A 21,299-nucleotide genomic window follows, 5' to 3' on the forward strand; every position below is an offset into this window, starting at 1 on the left:
TTTCGAAATCCTTCACTTTTTAGTAAATCCTACATGAACCTTAATTAAGGAAAATGTAAAATTACAATGCCCATTATATTTTAAAAGTCAAATATGTAAAGAAAACTAAAATAAAATACATTAAACAAAATTTTTACGTGTTTTGTAATTTAATATACAATTTTTCTATTTGTAATAAACCATTCGATAAACTGCCTTGTAAAGCTTCAGATTTGTTTCTCCTAGAAACTAAAGTAAACTTTTCTTATAGTTTTTGATGTGCTGAGCTAGAATCCGAAGTCAAAAAAATTCTATCACGTCTGGATTTTAAGATATGCGCATTAAAGTATCACAATATCAAGTTTTTTTTTAGAAAATCTCAAAAAAAACTACTGTACCTATCTCAAAAACCAGAGCTGACCGAAATTTTTTGAGTTCGGATTCAAAATCAGCACACTAAAGTTCATCAGAAAAGTATACTTTTGTTCTAGGGAAAAAGATATATTAATTTTTAGAGATCAGTTTCTTTATGGTAAGATATGCCAAACCTACTAAACTTACTTAAATTAAGATATCTCGGAGAAGAAAAGAGATATTGAGAAGATTGAAACTGAATTTGAAAGAAAAAAATATGTTCTTTCATAAACCGTATCAATTTTAATTGATTTCTTCGAAAACAGCAAAAAAAATGGGTTTTTGAGATTTTCTAACGGGAATATCTAAAAAAACGTGACGTGCTAGGTCAATTCGAATTCAGAATCAGTATACAAAAATCCTTTAGAAAAGAATAGTTTTATTTAAAGAAGGATTTCCTTGCAGACCAGTGAAATCAATTCGACGAAGACCCCCTCCTACTAACAATTTTGCTACTATAATGCTTTACAGGAGTAACAATTGCATCTGTAAAGCTTTATAGAACCAAAATTGTTTGTCGGGTTTTTTGTGTGTTTTTTTTTTTTTAAACTTAAAACTTTTTTTGATACTAAACAAATTCCTGTCTTTCATATGTAAAAAGTGTTGTTTTATGTAAGATTTGAAATCAAGTAAGTTATTTTGTTAAGATTTGTTCACTTAAAAGCTTGAATAAAAGATTTTGGTTAACGAATTGAAACCCCAAACAAAAATTGGGAATTATAAGCAGTAAAAACCAAATCGGAATGTGTAATTAAGATTTTACTTAAAGTTTATTAGCTTCAATGCATTATTCAAATTAAAAAAAAAAAAACAACGGCTTCATTCTGCTTGAACATTCAGTATTAAATGGTTTGTGTATTAACTACAATATTTAAATATAGTTTGAGTGCATGTGATATGATGGCTGCATTCAGCGTAATTTTATTTTTTTTTTTTGCGTTAAAAACCTTTGGAAGTTTGAAAGTACTCAACATGTGTGATAAGTGAGATAATTTCGCAAATTTATCTTATTTTGAAACTTGAAATGTCAAATCGTATGGAAAATTATTTCACTTCACATTCGAAATGAGATAAGTAGCTAGCGAAATTATCTCATTTTTGTTCTAGTGAAAATAGGCTTTAGGACTAGTTTATGCTGACTTTTCACGAGTTGATTTTAGCCGCACGATATGTCGGTCGACTAGGATTTTTCTATATGGATTGTCACTTTAGTCGCCTGCGACTTACGTTGACACGAGTCGAAAATATTCGCCGCACGGCAAAAATCGATCCCCATTATGGGGACTTTTCACGAGTCGATTTTTGCCGTGCGGCGAAGCTTTTCGCTCGTGTGAACGTAAGTCGTAGGCGACTAAAGTGACAATCCCCATATAAAAATCCTAGTCGACCGACATATCGTGCGGCTAAAATCGACTCGTGAAAAGTCGGCATTGCAGTTCAGCGTGAAAAACGATTTTCTGATATTTCCATTGATTGTTTTTTTTTTTTTTATAAATTCCACGATGACGTTCTTTGGTATTGCATTACGGATAGATGAGTATCAAGAATTTTTAAGTATTTCTTTGAAATTTTTTACCTGTCAGCACAATGCTTACGATCTGCTGTGATTTAACATAAAATTACAACAACGCAATAAAGCTATCCGGATAGCTTATATACTAGTGAGCGCCAGCTTTTGGCTTTTAGCGTTTTTGTGAAATTTTTGCTTTACATATTTTTTTATGAAAAGAATGATAATAATAATGATAAAGAAGTATATTATCATCTCTAAGTTCACAGAAAAAAAAAATGCAAACGAATATAATCGACATCGAGAATTCTGTCACAGTCAAAATGAATAAGTATATTTAATAAAATTTAAACAAAACAAAAACCTCACAAAAGTTACAATTCAGATGGCATAAGGTTCAATACAAACTATTTTTTGGCTTGTGTAAGAAGAAGGACACTGTCTTATGCAAATCATTTTGGCGCACATTGCCGAAATTCTTCAGCGTAAAATAACCTTATGATGGAGTCCTTTACATAACAACGAAACATTTTAGCTGGGCTATAGCTTCGCCAACAATCACTTGCGTTGGATGTTATCTGAATTAGGGCCAATTTTTCAATAGTCAGTTAAACAGTCAGTTAGTACTTATTCCTAAGGATAAAGAAAAAATCAATTTTTCAACAGGCAGGTATACCTTATTCCTAAGAATAAAACTATCTGCTTCTTTCAGAGACGAATAAAAATTATTCTAAAGAATAATCTCAACAAAAATATTGTGTCAGTTGTCAAAGCTGTTATGAAAGAATTTTCAAAAAAATACAGTGGAAAACAAGAAAACAAAAAAAATCATGAATAAAAATGACGTTTAATTTAAATATTTTTGAATTTGACAATTTTTTTTTTTTGTTATTCTGTAGAATAAATTATTCTTCATTGAAAAATTCAATGTTTTTATCTGATTGTTTATGAGTCAAATAACTTTATTCGTCGAACAGTTAACTGACTGTTTATTAGAAGATTGAAAAATTGGCTCTTAGTGAACTAAGATGACATACTTAGTTCAATTAAGTTTAGATAAGCGAGAAAAACGTGAAAAATCAACATTAGACGCCTTTAAAAACTTTGGTAATTTTATATAATATATTTGTTCAGAATCCATTTAAGACTCTTACCTGAAAAGTGCATTGCGTAACGCGTATATCTCGAAACATTAACATTTCAATGCAACCCTGTCAAACAAATATTTTTAGATATTTCTGTATAAATTATCGACCACACACTTGGCACTACTTTTTTTATCGAGAGAAAGTAAAATCTGGATTTTTCAAATATCTATACAGATATAGTTGTTGTTTTAAATACGTTAAAATTGTGTTGATTTCAAATATCTCGTTGTCCTCTTTTTGTGCAAAATCTATACAGATAAACAAAAAACCACACCTATAATAATAGCTGTGTTTTTTTGTTTATCTATATAGATTTTGTGCAAAAAAACGACATCGAGATTTTTGAAATCCATGCAAACATTTGGCACCACTGTACATATACTTTGGCAGCTGTCTGTCAAAAATGTTGCTTTTGTTTTTTTTTATTTTAACTCCGAAGTGGGAAGGCCATTACATCCATGTTGGATGCAAACAAAAATTTTCATATGGCCATCATTGTATATATATTTCCATAGTACTATCATGAAGTAAAACGATCTTAGGAACTCTAGTGGTGACTTGAAAAAGCAGAATTTGTATGAAAAAAACACACTGAGCGCCACCTCAAAAAAGTGGCGACATCAACTAATACTAAATTCGACTTCATGATAGTACTATAGAAATATATATACAATGATGGCCATGGCATCCATGTTGGATTCAAAAAATTTTTTTTTCACAAAAAACCAAAAATGATCTGTATATTCTTAGCTACATTTTAAGACCATGACCATTAACATAAGTTGCGTCGTTCTTGTGTTATAAGCGTTTGAAGGTAGCCATATTGAATTTTTTTTCGATTTTCTTAAAATCAAATGTGAAAACTTTTTTATTTTTATTTCTAATTTTTCGAAAAAACTTTGGTAATTTTATATACATATCTGTTCAACAATCTTATCAGGATCCATTTAAGACTTTTATCTGAAAAGTGCATTGCGTATATCTCGAGATATTAACATTTCAATGCAACCATGTCAAACAAATTTTTGATTATTTTTTTCTATGAGAGTTTTTTTCAAACCTCGTTTTCTCCGCTTTTTTTTTTTTTGTTAATATTTTCAGATATTTCTGTATGAACACAACAATTAAACTACCTTGGCACTACTGTTTTTATCGAGAGAAAGTAAAATCTGGATAATTATCTGGATTTTTCAAAAATCTATACAGATAAAGTTTTTGTTGTTTTTAATACGTAAATTGTTTCGATTTCAAAAATCTCGATGTCGTTTTTTTGCACAAAATTTATATAGATAAACAAAAAAACACACCTAATATTTGTAATTTAATTATTCAATGTGATAGTAAAAGGAGACAAGGTGATAGTGATATCATACACAGATAGTTAGTAACGAGAACTATCAGATGAAAGAAAAAAAGTTTTTGACAACTACCCTATTGAAATTGTTGTTGATTGTAATAGAAATTGTTGTTGGTTTGTACTTTGACAAACCAAACGTCACAAACTAATTACACCATCTTGCTCATTTCGCGCAGATGCGCAGAAGAGAACGAAAATGAAAACGCTAATAGCCCTTTTCCATTGAGGAGGTAATTTACTCGTGAGTAGAAATCTAGTACAACAAATACAGATTCCTATCTCCTCGAGTAGAATGATCATGTGCTAATTATAGTAGGTACTACATCTACTCAACTCAGGAGTAAACTCTGTCACCTTCAATGGAACGGGGCTAATGATTTTCACTTTAGCCTAGTGCGCTGCTGAAGCGAAACACAAAATTTTGAAGTTTCCAAAGTCAACGGCGAACATGTTAACAAAAAAATACCATCGGGTAATATAGTAAAAATAATCAAAAAAAATTTAATTTCGTTAACGAAATTTTGTATGGATAATTTCGTTTCGCTTCAGCTGCGTACGCAGTTTGAGATAAATTTTAGCTCCCATACAAATTATCAAAAAAATTTAGCCTAGCCAAAATGGATCCCATACAAACTATCTATAAATTGTATGGGAATTTTAGCTCGCCTAAAATTTAGCTCTATCTGCGCACAGTACACATAATACGAGGTAATATCTTCCGAACGTTGTCAAAATTTGTTTGTCAAAAATGGGCACCAATCTGTCAGGTTGGCCTTTAATTTTTGGCTGTGTTCCTTTGGGCTCAGCAAAGTACGTTTTAGTACTTCTGAATCCATTCAAAGACATTTTTTGTATAGAAGAAATGGAGTTGAATACAACCAGAAGTACTTAGCAGTAGATACTTAGACCCAAAGGAACACAGCTTTTATATTTCAATCGCAGTAAACAGGAAATTTGTTTTTTGTTTTAATTTATAAAATGTGATTTGAAAAAATTATTAATTGAAAAATATCAAGTTTTCTTCGTGTTTCTTCCAAATCCAAAGTCAGCTATTACATGAAGCCTCAAGAGGCGCGCCTTTTTTCAAAACTAATGAGTGCAAAAGAGATAGAAGATCAAACAAAAAATTATCCGACCGGAGAGTCGTGGGCCAAAATTCTGAGACTCTTTTTTGACGTTTCTTTTTCCACTCTTTCTTTTTTCAACATTCCCTTTCATTCTTTTTGCTTCTTGGTGGAATACAACAACAGCAATACTTAAATCAAAAGAGAAATGTCAAATTTGAGTCTTTGACTCAAGAGGCATCGTGTAATAGTACGCGCCTCACAGAATGATTTTAAAAAGAAAATTCGAAAAAAGAGTCAAGCCTCTTGAGGCTTCATGTAATAGCTGACAAAGTAATTATTCCGATTCTAAAGCCTTAACCACAATGACCTTAAAAGTGAAAAAGTGGAAAATTTACAAAAGTAAAAAAAATTTCTTTCTCTAGCGCTATTTGTTTTTGGAAAAAACTACAAAAATTGTTTTTTTTAAACAAAAAAAATAAGCTCTCTGCATCATTATTTTTTAATTTTGTAGTCGGAAAAACTGTCACAAAATGAGTTTGAAAATGTTGTTTTTGACTTTTTGGAAAAAGTGGCTGTTGTAGTTATACCTTAACTATGAAAATAGTTAAAAATGACTATTTTTTTCTCTTTGTGACAGTGAATTTCATGGATTTGGATTTATTTTTTTACATTTCAATTTCTTTACATCCAGATGTATTTTTTAAACTAGTGAATAATATGGCCGTATATGAGTACTGTGAGGCCTTAGTACTTTTGCAAAAAGTGACCAAATGTAGTTTCGCCTTTAACTTCAGAAATTACGTAATTGGAAAAATCGTCAAATGTAAACCAAGACTTCAAACAGTTTGATATCCACTGTACTCACAGTTTGAGAGTACTCTACAAAAATTTTCGCATTCTTCTTTGTTTGACATTCTAGTCTCTCCAATCAGTCATACCAATTGCCTCGGTAAAAGATTATATATCTCACTCCCTCTTACCAACTCAAATTAAATACAAAATCAACTACAGAATAATCTAGCTGTTGCTACCATCATCCACAAACCATCGTCATTTATCTTCGTTGTCTTAATTTTCTCAGGTGGTAGATAAAATAAAATTAATTTTCCCCCACACACTCAATTCGTTCCCGTGGAAATATATCTTTTTCGTTTCTCCTTTTTTTTCTTTCTTCTTCTTCATGTACTAAACTGTCAACCCCGTGTGTGGTGTGTCGTTTCGTATATTCGTTTTCGTTGTCGTCGCTGTCCAACGAAAGTATAATAAACTAGCCTAATAACCAATCATGGCCCCAAAATCGTTGTCGTGAGACTAAAAATTAACCCAAATAAAACCAAAATCAACACAAAGAAACAAGAAAAAGAAAATCAATCAAAAAAAAAAAAAACACCGCCGTCGCTGAAAAAAGAAATCCGTCAATGAAATAGAAAAAAAAAACCCTCAAAACACAACTCTACACTGATTATATTTAACAAAAAAAAAAAAAGAAGTAAAGTGAAAAAAAAATTAGAAAAAGTTCAAGTAAATTAAAATTTAAAGAAAACGTCTACGACGATTTTTTTATTCCATCTTCTCTCCTTTACACGTATATTTACATATAAACACACACACCCAATCAAAAACAGCAAATTTTGTATAAATGTATGCGAAGGTTTTTGACATTCTTCTTTGTTTTTTTTTTTTTTTCTTTCATTTTTTTTTACGTCACGATAAAATCTCAACGACATTGACAAATCTCACCACGAAAGATTCGAGTTGAAAAAAAACGTCAAAAATTGCAAAAATCAAAAGCAACATCGCAGCAAATCGAAATCGGTTCGCAGATTGATGAAAAAGAATTTTTCATAAAAAAAAAAGAATCAAAAATAATTAAAATCTCCATCCATATCTCGCGTTCGTCTTTAATACATTCGTCTTTTCTTCTTTTTAAGTGAAATTTATAATCATTTTGTCACAATTCATTGTTTACCACTGAAAAAAAGTAAAAAAAAAAAAAAAATTCCCCACAAGTGAGAAAAAGTGAGCAATATTTTTTTTTGTTCAGAGAAAAACTTGAATGTAAATATATTCTAGTGTTTTTCAAAATGAAAATTGTTAAAAAAAAGTGTAATAATTTCATAAATTAAATGCGAATAATTTGAAGAAAAAAAAAATATAAATTGAATTTTTTCCTTTTTTTTATTTTTTCAATTTGAGGTTAGGTTGTGTCTCTTGTGAAAGTTTTTTTCGCTTCTCTCTCTCTTCCCCTCTTTATTCTTGTGATCTACTATTACTCTGTAACACACACGCATATATACAAGTGGTGAATAATTATAAAACAACAAAAAAAGCGCACATGCAGCAGTTGTTGCTGTAATACAGGAGTTAACGGTAGGGGGGAATATCGAAATTCTCTCCCTTGTACATATACACAACATATGTTAGCTTTTCGTTGTAGTGGTAGTACAAGTGGTGGTGGTGGTGTTGGTGAAGGTGAATTATTTTTTTCTTGCTGTCAGCCTGCGTCAACATTGCACGCAACAACAACAACAAAAACAGCAAAAGTAGCCCCACTTACAACAACAACAACAACTAAATACAATTCAACAGACGAAGAAGAGGCAAAGGACGTTAAAGAAGAAACCAAAACCAGAAGTAACGACAACAACGACGACAGCAGCAAAGTGAAAATTATTTGTGGTGAATTAATAAAATCATCACCATCATCAACGTTGTCTCCTCGTTCGTCTTCTTCTTCTTTTTCGTCTTCTTCGTTACTTGATTCTACCAAAACGAAATCAAGATTTTCTTCTAAACACTTCCTACATCGACTCCATAGGGATTATGTTATCCTGGTGATAGCTTTAATCCTTGTTAGCTTAAATCAAGACAAATCCAAATTCACTGAGTTTAGTGATTCGGTGTGTTTTTGCCAACGTTGCAGTAGCAACAACAACAACAACAACAGTCCACAGCAAATTATTTATAAATTATTAAAACGAGCCGGAGGAGGATCTGTCCAAAAATCCTCTCCATCTTCGTCGTCTTTATCACAGAAAACTGTGATTTCTTCAAAAATTCCACGTAAATCTACAACAACGAATCCGTCAACGTCTAGGAATTATTATTTGAACCATCGTGGTTCATCTTCATCGTCAGGTCCATCCTCGATTGCTGGTGGATCATCATCGTCGGGTGTAACAGCTGCTGGCGGAGGAGGTAATAGCAATTATAATCAGTATTCTGGGAATTACAACAACAACAACAATAGCAACCATAGTAATAATAGTAATTCAGGAGGAATTTCAACGACGACGACGATGATGATGACCAAACAAAAGGCCACCATGGCCGATCGATTGAATATCGGTAGCGAAGTTCGCGAATTGAAATTGGGTTGCACATTTAATTCGAAAAATACAACGACTGCATTTCATACGATAAAATGTAAGAAGCTTTGGTGGAAGCTAAAAAATTTGAAGAATTCTAGAGATTGCACTATGAGACAAATGAGAAAGAGAAATCCACATAAATTATTGCTTTTATACCTACATAATTTTTCTTTCAATTTCTAAAATTAATTTTATAGTAGCTTTTGAACTTTTTTTTTCGTCCCTTAGCTCCAATTTTTGTTGTTATCTTTGCATCATTGTGTTGCATATGATGTGACCTGCTGCTTCGAATATATTCCTTTTGATTTTATCTTTGTGAGCTTTTTTTGGGTTGTCGAAATCGTTTTCGTGTAATTTGAGATTTCTAAGTAAATTTTACTTGTAAAGTAAATTATATTTTGTATTATTATGAAAGATTTGACTTTCTTGAATGTAAATCGATTTTCAGAAAAATTGTAGCACGTAGGTGCCATTTTTTTAAAAATGATTTTTGAAAAATGTGAGTAGTTTGTGGAAAATATGCCTATGCCTTTTAGATTGACCATGACCTTGTTCAAAATTAAAACTATTACATAATTGTATTCAGCTCAAATTTGGAGGATTAATTCCTCTTATGATCTATCATATGACACCAAATATGTCATTATTCATTTATGTTTTTTAACATTATAAAATACTGATTTACACAAAAACAGCAAAAAAATATTGAAATCCTACAGTTTTTAGTAAATCCCACACGAACAGAAATATCTTAATTAGAAGAATTGTAAAACGCCACATATATAAAAAGTCGTATAATATGTAATTGAAAATGTAAAGAAAAATTTTATAAAATATATTTTTTAAACAAATTCTAGTTTAATCCGTTAAATACTAACGATTTTACGTGTTTAATAACTTTATGTGCCTACTATTTTGCTATTAAAAAATATCTAATTTTTGTATCGAATACACTGCTCTACAAAGCTTAAGATTTGTTTGTCCCAAGAACAAAAGTATACTTTTTGTTTAGTTTTTGATTTGCTAAGTTTGAATCCGAATTCGGACAAATTCTGTCATAAGCATACCAAAATCATTAGAACACAATACTTTTGTTCATGGGACAAATAAATATGATTTTTTTTTTAGATCAGTACAATATGCCAAACTTACTTAACATACTTAAATTTAAGATATCAAGTTCTATTAAAAACCGTCACAAATTCAGTTGAAACAGATTACCTTACTTCAAAATATTGCGTCGAAAACAGCAAAAAAAAAAAGTGTGTTTTTACGGTTTTCTAATGGGAAAATCTAAAATAAACCTGACGTTCTAGAGCAATTTTGACTTCGGATTCGGAATCAGCATTCCAAAAATCTTTTAGAAAAATATTGTTTTATTAAAAAGAGGATTTCTTTGCAAAACAGTTATTTGAATTATGTTTTGGCTCTATATTATGTTCCTTTGTTCATTATCCCTTCGTGCTGGATTTTCTTAGATTGTTGGAAAATATCCACATTCCCCATTTCGATCAAATCTCGAATGGGAACACAACTCTCACACTTTATTGCTTCAACTTAAGGCTTCACATTTGGGGTTCTTTTTCCAATCGTTATGTAAAATAAGTTGACAATGAAGTGAGGACTGAAATTGAAGATTTGATTAAAAAGTTGAAAGAAAAACTTCTATTGATTTTTTTAAAAATTATTTGCTTAAGTAGCTTTTTTCATTCAAGTAAGTTTTTAAGTTTATGTTGATTCCTGTACCATATGTACCCTAAAGGACAAGCATTTCTCCTCATCTATAATATGTTTGCTATTCTCTGTTCAGATTCTGCTTATTTTATAATTATTTGTAACCTAATATAATATGATGTTGATTTTCTTGGAATTTCTGGTTGCAAAATTCTTAGAATTTGAGTTTTTCTACTTGCTCTATTTATGAAAATACTTGAAATACCATGAAAAGATCAAAATTTTATATATTAGAAATTTCACACGAAACAACTTCCCATTAGTATCATTCAAAATAAATAACACTTATTTATTTAAAAATGTCATTGTTTGTTAAAAAAAAAAATAGATTTTAAGTAGTTTATTTAATTAAGTTAACACAAAAGCTTTTTTTATGTTCTCGATTTCAAGTTCGTTTAAATACCGTTTAGAAAAAATATTCAGCCCTATACTGAATGAAAACTTCCGGGGAAATGTGTTCAAGAAAAGAGTTTCCAATGAACTGTGCTGAATTCACATCTATTTTCTTCAAGTAAACAAAACATAACACTGTCGTCTGTTTAATCAGAAGATTCCTGAATAGCACTAAAAACTTTCCTTTGGTACCAGGAGAGTTTTTCTTTTAAAGAAAAGAGAAACATAATAAATTTTCTGCATTTAACGTCATCAGTAGAACGCAAAGTACAAAAAAAAATAAAGTTAGTTTTCCCTCTTTTGGGAAGTGAAGAATCAGACAGTTTATTTGTTTTCTTAATGTTTCAAGGTGGATCTAGTATAATCTCTTTGCATTTAGACTGCTCTCTCTCTCTCTAAATTGCTAGCGCTGTTAGCTACCAGTCTTTCATATCCTGCAGAGCTTCCAATTTGCTGTGACTTTGTAACTTGTTAATTTAAATACAAATTCTTATTTTTATTTTTTAATTGATTGATATTTTCATATAATACTCGTAGGCCCTGAAGATAAAGATTACCCTCAAAATTTATTGGAAAATAAGAGCAATACAAAAATACATACATATATCTTTTTTTAACGAAGAAAAAAATAACAAAAGTAATAAAAAATTATTTAAATTATTTTTATTTTAAGTGGAGTGATTGAATATAATTCAATATAAGTTCAAGTGACCTCAACTCCAAAAATTTTATAAAGCGTTTATATTTTATATTAATTTTTATAACTAACCGAATTCATGAGTTTTGGTATCAAAAAGGCAAATGAGCACCACCTTTATCAATTCGTAAATTCACGACATTGCAATTTTATAAGATGATCAGAGTTACAAGGAAGTTCTTTCGGATTATTTTTTTTAAACGTCCAAGTCATATTTTTGAACACTTACAAAATATCTTCCTTATTATCTAAATGAAAACATAGTCCCCAAATAATTCTTAATTTGGTATCTGATTGGGTATTTAATTTTGCTCACCAAAATATATAGCTAAGGTTTGGCAAGTAAAAATATTTCATTTAGAATATTTTCCTGAACAAATTTTTTATAACGGTAAAACCAAATTGTATTATCCTAATAATTCTTAAGATTAATATTTATGTTTAGTTATGAAAGGTAATGCTTTCAGCTGATTATATTAACTATTATAATACAAAAATTGTTTGTCAACTCCGTTACCTCAACTTGTAAACAAAGTCGTAGACAGGAAAATTTTCAGGGGGATATGACTTTTTCCAAAATTATTTTTTTTAGAATTAAGAGTTCCCAGAAAATTGATTTTAATTTTGTTATAGTATTTATAAAATAAGGGAAATACCATTAAATCACTTATAAAATAGTCCAAAACAGACTAAAAATCACAACAATATTGAAAAAAAGTTGTTAAACTTTTGTGTACATGTACAGAATACAGTATTTGAACAGCTCAATGGTTTGCATTGCAAGCTAAACTTACTTACAACTGTCAAGTAAATAGTTTTTGAACCAAAGTTTTTAACACCTTTTTTTATTGTTAATAAATTTGTTTGCCACGGGAAATGTTCATATAATTTTTGGCTTAATTTCATTGGGAACATAATATTAAGTTTTTTTTTTTTTCGTTTTAACACAAAAACAAGATTTTGTATTTGATCAAATTGTCAAAACCTTTTTTTTTTTTTGCTGTTTTAAGTTTAACTTTGCTTTCTAAGATCTCCTATGTTCCAAAAACTAATATTGATGAAAAAGTTTTTGGTATTATTCATTAAAATATGTGTAATATTGTAGGTACCACAGTTTGTCATTTTAATTTTGAGCTAGTCTCAGTAAAAGTAATTTTTGTGGAATTTTCTCTTTTTTATTTTCTCGTTGTGCATCTCAATGAATTTCTTGAAAAAAAAAAAATAAGGACACACTGATTCTGATACTCTATAATTATTTTAGATGATTTTAAGCCAGCAAGTGTGGATGTTAACAGAGTAGCTGATGTGGATATTGGATCAAATAATCAAGTTACTGTTACCGTGCCAAATTTAGGTAAGTAAATTTAAACAATTTATTTATTTCATAATTCTTTTTAATATAAAAATGGAACCAAGTTAAAGAGTTACGTTATATATATATCACACAAAATGGTTTATTAATTTCATAATAAATGTAATACGGCCACATTGGGTGGAAGCTATTATATTCGATTTATTTTTATCGTGTATGTGAACACAATTTGTTTTTTTTTTTTCTTTATATATAATAGGTATTGTAGAACAACAAATTAACGCTAAAAAATTATTATTGTATTATCGGAAAAATTGATTATCGAAGTTAATTGTGTCGCATCATGAGTGGGCACACACTCTTTCAATTCGTAGAGAATAACTTCCTGGTAATTCTAATAATAAGCTAAATCAAGATAAGATAAGATTCTTTGAAATTAATTACTTACACACGAATGTCCATGTATTTGTTAAGAAAATGAAGTTATGTGTTGGAAAAATAATAAAATTGGCAGATTTATTGATTACAGTAAAAAAAGGGGCAGCAAAATGCCAAAGTTAAGTTTGTTTTTCTTTTCTTAAATTTACTTGTTGAGTATATTTTTAGAATAAAGGTTATAAATGAAATGTCTCCTCCTCCGTATTACGTAGCTTTACAATTATTTTATACTCGTAAATATAAAAATAGATTTTCGAAGCAACCACGTTTATTTGGATACTCACATTTTGAATTGAAGAAATTTAAAGTAACTATGTTTTTAGCGATTAAATCCATCTTTCGATACAGTAAGAAAATCGCGAAGTAGGATTTTTGTAGATCTTTTGCAAGTGTATGACAAAAACTTTTTTCGCACATTTAGCGACTATAAAAAATTCAATACGTCAATGTAATTGCTTCAGAAAAATTGAGGAAATATTTGGTATTTTTATTTCCTTCATTCGTTTTCATAAGAAAGATGTTGATGCTTTGGGTCAGTAGCGTACGTCAATAAAACATGAATCGATTAACATCCGGTTAGTACAATCAAATTTTGAAATTGAAATCGGGGATTTCAGGCTACGTCATTACCTTACATAGTAGCCCATTTTATCAAATAAATGAATTAACAACAATTGTTTTGATTTATCCCCTTGACAACAATATGTAAATTATATTTGCTAAAAATACATGGTTGAACATTTTTCTGTTCGATCTAATAACAGTAATTTTCTTTTACGCTTTTGGGCAGTGTTCATATAATATTTCACCCTCTCATTTTGATCTAAGGGTCTATAGCCAAAAAGAATGGGTATTTTGGACAACAAAAAAGAATGGGTATTGGGGTAATAGATTTGAGACTACGCCTAGTCTTACAGCTTGTCTGCCTATGATACAGTGTCCAGTATATTACGGAGTTATTATGCAATATTTGCAGGGACAAAATTTTGAACGTGTTGAAGGCGTTTGGCAAGTTGTTATGTTTGACCATATCTTGTTTGTTGCCGCTATAGCATGCTTTAGCATGAGTTTTCGATTGGTATACCAATGTTTACTTTATTGATAAATTGGAATTATAGTTCCAATCCTGGCAAGTTTACCTGTTTCGTAGCTTTCCAGAATATCATTGTTACCCGGTACCCAAAAGAGGTGAATGTTAAACTGTTCCGACAAATTCATGAGAGATGGTCTACAATCGGGCAATTTGATTTGAGTGCGGTTTTGCTATTAGAGAAGATACGACTATCTTGTGTAAATAGCACATTTTCTTTGATTCAGGTTAATACCTCTTTGATAGCCATAATTTCCGGTTGAAACACGCCGTAGTTATTAAAGAGACAAAAGTACTTACTCGAATTTAGTCTTACGCTTAATCCAAAAGTTATTACCCATTTTCGAAGATTTTTGAGAGGAGTTTGCACAAGTTGTATTATAGTTTGGATATGTTTTCCTGATACGGAAATGGCGTGATCGATTAGCTTTCTTGGATTATATCCAACAATTGATCTAGCATTTTAAAAAAATAACATGTTTTAATAGCCTTTCACTGAGTCAATAAGAAAAAAAAAACATGAAACAGCAAAGTGGTTGTACCAGGAATTAAGACCTATTAAATAATAGTAATGGATGCAGGAATATGTTATCACTGTGATCAATGCTACCTGTTGTAACTTTCAAATCATATTGTCATGTGTCTCTAAAGAATAAGCTTATAGATTTAACATTATAAAAATCAAAGATCGACACATTTTAAAGAAAGATGAAACCTCAATTCGGTGTTCAATTTGTTTACTCTCTTCAGAAAAGTGTCGGTATAAATAGTTTTATCATTAAAAGTAAAACGTAAATTTTTTACCAATTTAAAATTTTGAGTACCCCGCATAGCTTAAAAAACGCCTTTTCCTTTAATATATGTTTGATTTAATAATGCTTAGCTTAGAATGAGAAGGAAAGCAAAAGAGACATTACTTAAATTTTAGAGAATAAAATTGATTGATTTCAAAATATTGAAAATTATTAAAAGTCCCGAATGCGAAGGCATATAATTTATTTAAAGATCAAATTAAATCTTAATCTAGGTTTGACTAATGCCTTTAGGCAAACCTCTAAATAAATTCTTATTTTCGTTGAGGCGAACCTAGAAGTGGCTGAACTGTAAAATCTAAGTGACATTTTTAGCTGATATTAAAATAGAAAGATGGAAAATAAATTTATAGTTCGAGTTGCTTTATCGTTTATTTATTTTTCTTTGCAAATTTTGCGATTAATTGGTTGAAAGTTACTTTCAACTGGTTCAACAAGACGATGTTATTTGTTCTATTATGTTAAACAAAGTCTATATTTGTTAAAGAAACAGTTGAACAAATTTATATAATTGTTGACTTGGTCAGTCTGAGTAATAGACTCAAGATGGTTCTTTTTTTTATCAAAAAAAAAAAAAAATGATTTTGTATTTCTTCACTTAAGTTGGTGGAGATTACCGTACTTTTCATCTCAGTGTTGACAATAAGTCTAGTATTATTTTGTATTTAATTCTATAATCTCTTGTTGTGTTACCCAAAAACAGATCCATGTTCTAAAAGTTATTCAACGAGCAAAAGATTTTTTACGCTCATCGGACAGATATAAATGGCCATCATAAGGTCAAATTTTCTAAAATGCAACTTTCTTTGATGAAACAAATAATCCATTTGGTGACATCTGTTCTTACTATTTGATATTCTTCTTCTTGTACTCGTGATGTTAAAGATTTATAATCCTCTTCAATGCAAATACGTTTCTAACATAATCCTGTATAGAAACAAATATATTACCTACCTTTTGGGCAATATTATTGGTGCCGATGATCATATATTTTCTATACTCTTTGGCCTATTGTCTGTCTTTGTCGGTCTTACATTCAATAGATATTTCTTCAAGCTTATTGTTATTATATAATAGAGTTGTTGATAAAAAGTATTTAATATCCCCACAATATGGTAGATTATATCTAATACATGTGATGTTAAGACTTACTAGCTAACCTATTTAGGATCAGACAAATACGATATAAATCCATCTTATGTTAAAATCTTGCATCAGATCATACAAATTATTTCCTACTTGCCCACCATCATCGATTTGTATTCTTGAAATGCAAATAAAAACAAAAACTATTCGATTATTTCTTTTATTTTTCTTCAAACTCTTGTATCTATTTATGATGAGAAACCAACATTTTAGATTCCGATCAGTTCCAATAGTAGTTTCCCGTTTTCGCTTTACTTTCACTTTTGAAAAAGGCATTATGCATTATCGGATATATCGAAATGGCATTCAAGTTTTCTTTTCTTCTTTTTTTGTTTTAACTTTGTTGATCATGAATAAGTGTTCAGATAAAAAATTCATACAAATTAAAAACCTATTGGAGTTCGGTCTCTTTTGGTTAATATAAATTTTGATTAGTTTTCTGAAATGAAAAATTGTTTAAGATCTGAGTAAACAGATAAGTAAGATTTGTAAGATTAGGTGTTAACTAAATTTCGATATCAGCAATTAATTATTAAAAAAAAATATAAAAAATTAGTAAACTTGTAGGACAATCATCTCGGATAGAAAAAAATATAAACCTTTGTATCGATAAAATATTCTCACAAAAGATTCCCAAATTGTTGTTGGCCAATTTTGCTACAAAGTTGAATCATTCTATTTTATTCAAATGCAACAAAGAACCCATTTTGTATGTTCGTGATGTTTAACTGAAGACTTATACATGTATAGTATCGATTGAAACACTTTGCACGATGCCATTGATCTTCTCTTTTTGCATGATTTCTTTCATACATACATACCTTTATACCTACTACAGGTTTTCAATTTCTATTTCAGATACAAAAATTTTGTTGTCGACCGCATTTTTTTGTTTTTTCTTAGCTGGCGCACGCCATCTGTAAACAAAAACCTGTGAATTCAATAAATTCTCAAGAATACTTCAATGTCATTCGTCGTCAAATCATATCATAAAGTAATTTATACGCAATATTCATGGCCAATGTACATAATAATGTTTGAAGTCTGGAATTTCTTGCATTTGATTGAAAATAGATCTTGAATTTAAATTAGTTTAAGGTGCATAGCATAAATACAAAGCTTGTTATGTTTATTTTTGTTTTTCAATTATAAATTCAAGAATTTGCCATTCCGTTATCAAGTGGCATTTTTTAGCTAAAAATAGTTTCTTGAGTTATTAAAGTAATAATTTCAATGGGTTGCTTGTATTTTTAAAAGAAGTTTGAATGAAACGGAACTATGTTTCTAATTCTCAGGGGGATTTCCCACTTACTGTCATCTCATCTGAGAGGGAATACCCTAACCCTAATTACTTTTAGTGATGTGATTACATTTTAACTATGCACACTCCAAGCAGACCTTGAACTTCAAAATGTCCAGACTCTCTATAATATTAAAATGATTTTATGAGTGATGATTGCAAAACATTCAAAATGAGTAATACACAACTTGATACGCTTGCATAAAATAATGAAGATGATAAAGATGATCATTAAGGCACTATTTGTTGCCATTGCCGGCAATCGTTGTTGGTGGTGAATTTTGCAACTTAAATGCAATAAATGTCATTATCATTAATCATTAATTGTGTGATAATGAATACACAAGTTTTAACACAACTTAAGAATTGAGTGTGTGTTTGTATTCTAGTAAACAGTTTGTACTTACTTTTGCACAGAAGGAGATAAGAATACATGTTTATAATCATATACCTATATACCCGTACGTACATTTAGATGAAGTTCTTATCAATTGAAAGTCAAATGTAGAAAGAGATTATTTATTGGTATCAACAAAATGAACATACTTATCTTTCAATTAGAAAAAATTAAATTGAAAACAAAATAAGTAATTGGTTCTAATAAAATGTAAAAATGTATAAATTAAGTAAAATGATATTTGTTAAATTTTTAAATAAAAGGCGAGCCTCCTTTCATCAAGCTTAATTTTAAAATTTGAACTTTAGCAGTTTCACTTAAACTTTAAGAAGAGTTTTCGCATATTGGGTTTGGATTGAGAGATGATTTGTTGAATGGCCTTGAATAAACAAACCTTCATACCTTTATAACTGAGAGTGTTGGTATTGACCTTGGAGGTATACATTTTTTTTTTGAGGATCGTAGGTGGAAGAGTTAATATTAGTTGTAATTAATATACACATATACACTGTAGAATTGTACGTATATTGATTAACTATCGCAAATAAAAATTTTCTCTTTACAACATGTTAACGTTTGTCATGCTTAAAAGTTTTAATCAGGATCTATCGGCAATCGGCATGTGCAATAAAGCTGTCATTTCATCATTTCACGATCGCAAAATAAATACCGGAAATTCCTTAAATTAACAATAGGGTCCTTTATCTATACTTCAAATAAATTACTTCCTACATTTTTAATGAAGAAGTATCGAAGCAGAATTAAATTTCCTCTAAAACATATCCAAAGTCCAACGAATGGTGAAATCCTATCATATGGAACATCAAAAATAAAAAAATAAAAATCTAAAACAAAAACTGTACGATTGCAAAAGTTTAAGATCTTTGTAATGATGAAGAGCTTCATTTGTAATTGTTTTTTGATGTAATAACTGGGAAACAGTTGTTGCTAATGAGCATTTTTAGAAGTTATAGTTAGATATAGCTTCTAGCATTTCACGAATAGTATTAGTGGTATGTAGGTACTCTAATGTAAATTTCCTTTTGCCACAAAAAATCAATTATTTTTAATTATTATTGATCTTCTGTCAAAAAATACTGGGAATTACTGGTATCTCAAATTCTATTTGCAAAAAGAGATCATTTTTTATTGATCTGAGATCAAATTTTTCAGATCTTGATTTTTAAAGAGATTTACACGTATTTCCTCACGCACTTTCACAAACACCGAAGCAATTGACAGTTTTGTGAACATTTGTTTCTGTAAATTTTTATATGGAAAAACTGCTTGCACACAGTTACGAATAAAAATCATTTGGCAATATCCATTTGCCAAATGAGATCATTGGATTTGCTACAAGAATATCTGTTTAAAATGGAAATCCACACTATTAGTATTTGCCAGTTTCAGAGAATCATACATACTGTTCGGCTAGATTGTTGACTTGCGATATTCGAGCCGGCTCAATCAAAAAGCCTTATTTCCGGTGTTGTTTGGCCTGAAAAGAGATGTTATAAACATTGTATGTATGTTCAAATCGCGCGTTATGACAATTCTTTGCATTCGAATAGAGAAATTAAAATTTATTTTCAGAATTTGACTTTCATAAATGAAGCATGTATGGATGATGTGCTTGTCTATCTTGTATTTGAACCACATGAAATAAAAATTTGTCTTTGAACACTAACCATATTGTGGAATAAAATAAAGGATCGGTATTTCCCTCTACCTGAGTTTAGCTTCGATTCAAAATTTTCAAAAAAAATATTCCAGACAAGTAAATCGTCAAGTTTAAATATCTCAAAAACTATAGCGTTGTGCAATTCTTAGGTCGGATTCGGGTTAATCGCATACTTCGGTATCTGGCTTGAATTTCGAGCATCTCTTTACCTGACAATGGTCGTTCCATAATCGGGTTCTCCAGGTGTCCAAAGTACCTTGTTATACACAAAAAGAACAAAGAATAAAATTGTTAATAAACATATTTATGAGGGTCTTGAATTGAGTATGAGCATGAAGGGTAGTTGATTCGACCGAATTTGAAGAAAACAAAAATGTAGGTAGATAAGATACATAAATGGAACAATAATTTACTGAACAAGTTCAAAGTTTAAAAGTAATTAACGAAACATATATTTGTAATAAATATGTCTCACAACTTTTAGCTGAAAAAGTACCATGGCAATAATTTATGTGTGTATGCTACAAAATAAAATAACATAACATCACGCTCCTAGACCATCACATCCTTTATAAAATAAATAATAATTTAAAAAAAAACACCATACCAAGTGTTCAGGAAAAGTAAGCAATAAAACACATTCTAGCAAGTTTTTATTTTGGTTAACCGGTTTCCTCGTATGCAAATTCTTCGAAAGACCCTTCTTTTGTGCGAATAACATTCTAATTGACAAATTCCTTTGCTACTCTACCTTTTTGTGTGCTGAAATAAAAATACGACCCGCATAGAATTCCAGCTGCAACTCCCACTTTTTTTTTTTGTGAGAGAGTGGCCGATGACATAATAATCGCATGTAAGTACATCGCACACTCATAAACCAACAGAGCGTTAAGTGGAATACACTTTTATATAAAAAATAAAATAAAATTGTGGTCTGGGAAGGAAAAGAAGTGTGTGTTTTGTCGACATCGTATAGAGTCGCCGTCTATTTTATTATTATTTTTTTTTTTTTTTGTATTTGCTAACTTGCTTGGTGCCTTTTTTTCCTAAGTCTTCCTCTAACAACTATAAAAGTAACAAAAGAGCATAAAATTGCTGAAAAGTCATTCAATTTATGTACATCGTCTTATATTTTCATCATCTTTCCAATCTTTCTCTTCAATCTTTTAAAGTATTTTCGCGTGTTGTTAAATTTTTCTTCTCATTGGTATTGTTGTTTTTGTTTAACAAAACAAAAAAAAAAAATTATATGTACGTCAAGCACTGCCTGTCTAGACATTTATGAGTACAAATTATTGTGTGATGAAAGAGGAAACTTAACATTCTTTTACTAATTAAGAGCGCCAATGAGGGGTTAATTTTATTGGCATTAGTCAAAATGTGGGAAGACACAGGTGGTGGACCCGATTTCAATTCTTTGATAAAACATATTATACGAAGGAACTAAAATGAA

General features: G+C 29.9%; 1 protein-coding gene across 2 annotated transcripts in view; it reads left to right on the forward strand.

The window, feature by feature from the left end:
- The first annotated feature begins 7,163 nt into the window (after positions 1-7,163).
- The window catches only part of LOC129920279 (ell-associated factor Eaf), a 61,402-nt gene continuing 47,266 nt past the window's right edge, over positions 7,164-21,299 (forward strand). Inside the window, exons 1-3 of one of the 2 annotated variants that reach the window (XM_056001598.1) lie at positions 7,164-7,494; positions 7,677-8,901; positions 12,932-13,024. In XM_056001598.1, coding sequence (XP_055857573.1) covers positions 7,893-8,901; positions 12,932-13,024 — 1,102 coding nt within the window. In that variant the 5' untranslated portion in view covers positions 7,164-7,494; positions 7,677-7,892. Of the gene's footprint in view, positions 7,495-7,550; positions 8,902-12,931; positions 13,025-21,299 lie in introns of those variants that run through there. The other variant, XM_056001597.1, reaches the window with a different exon arrangement.

This window comes from Episyrphus balteatus, chromosome 4, assembly GCF_945859705.1.
Source record: "Episyrphus balteatus chromosome 4, idEpiBalt1.1, whole genome shotgun sequence".
In the NCBI taxonomy this organism is placed as follows: domain Eukaryota; kingdom Metazoa; phylum Arthropoda; class Insecta; order Diptera; family Syrphidae; genus Episyrphus; species Episyrphus balteatus.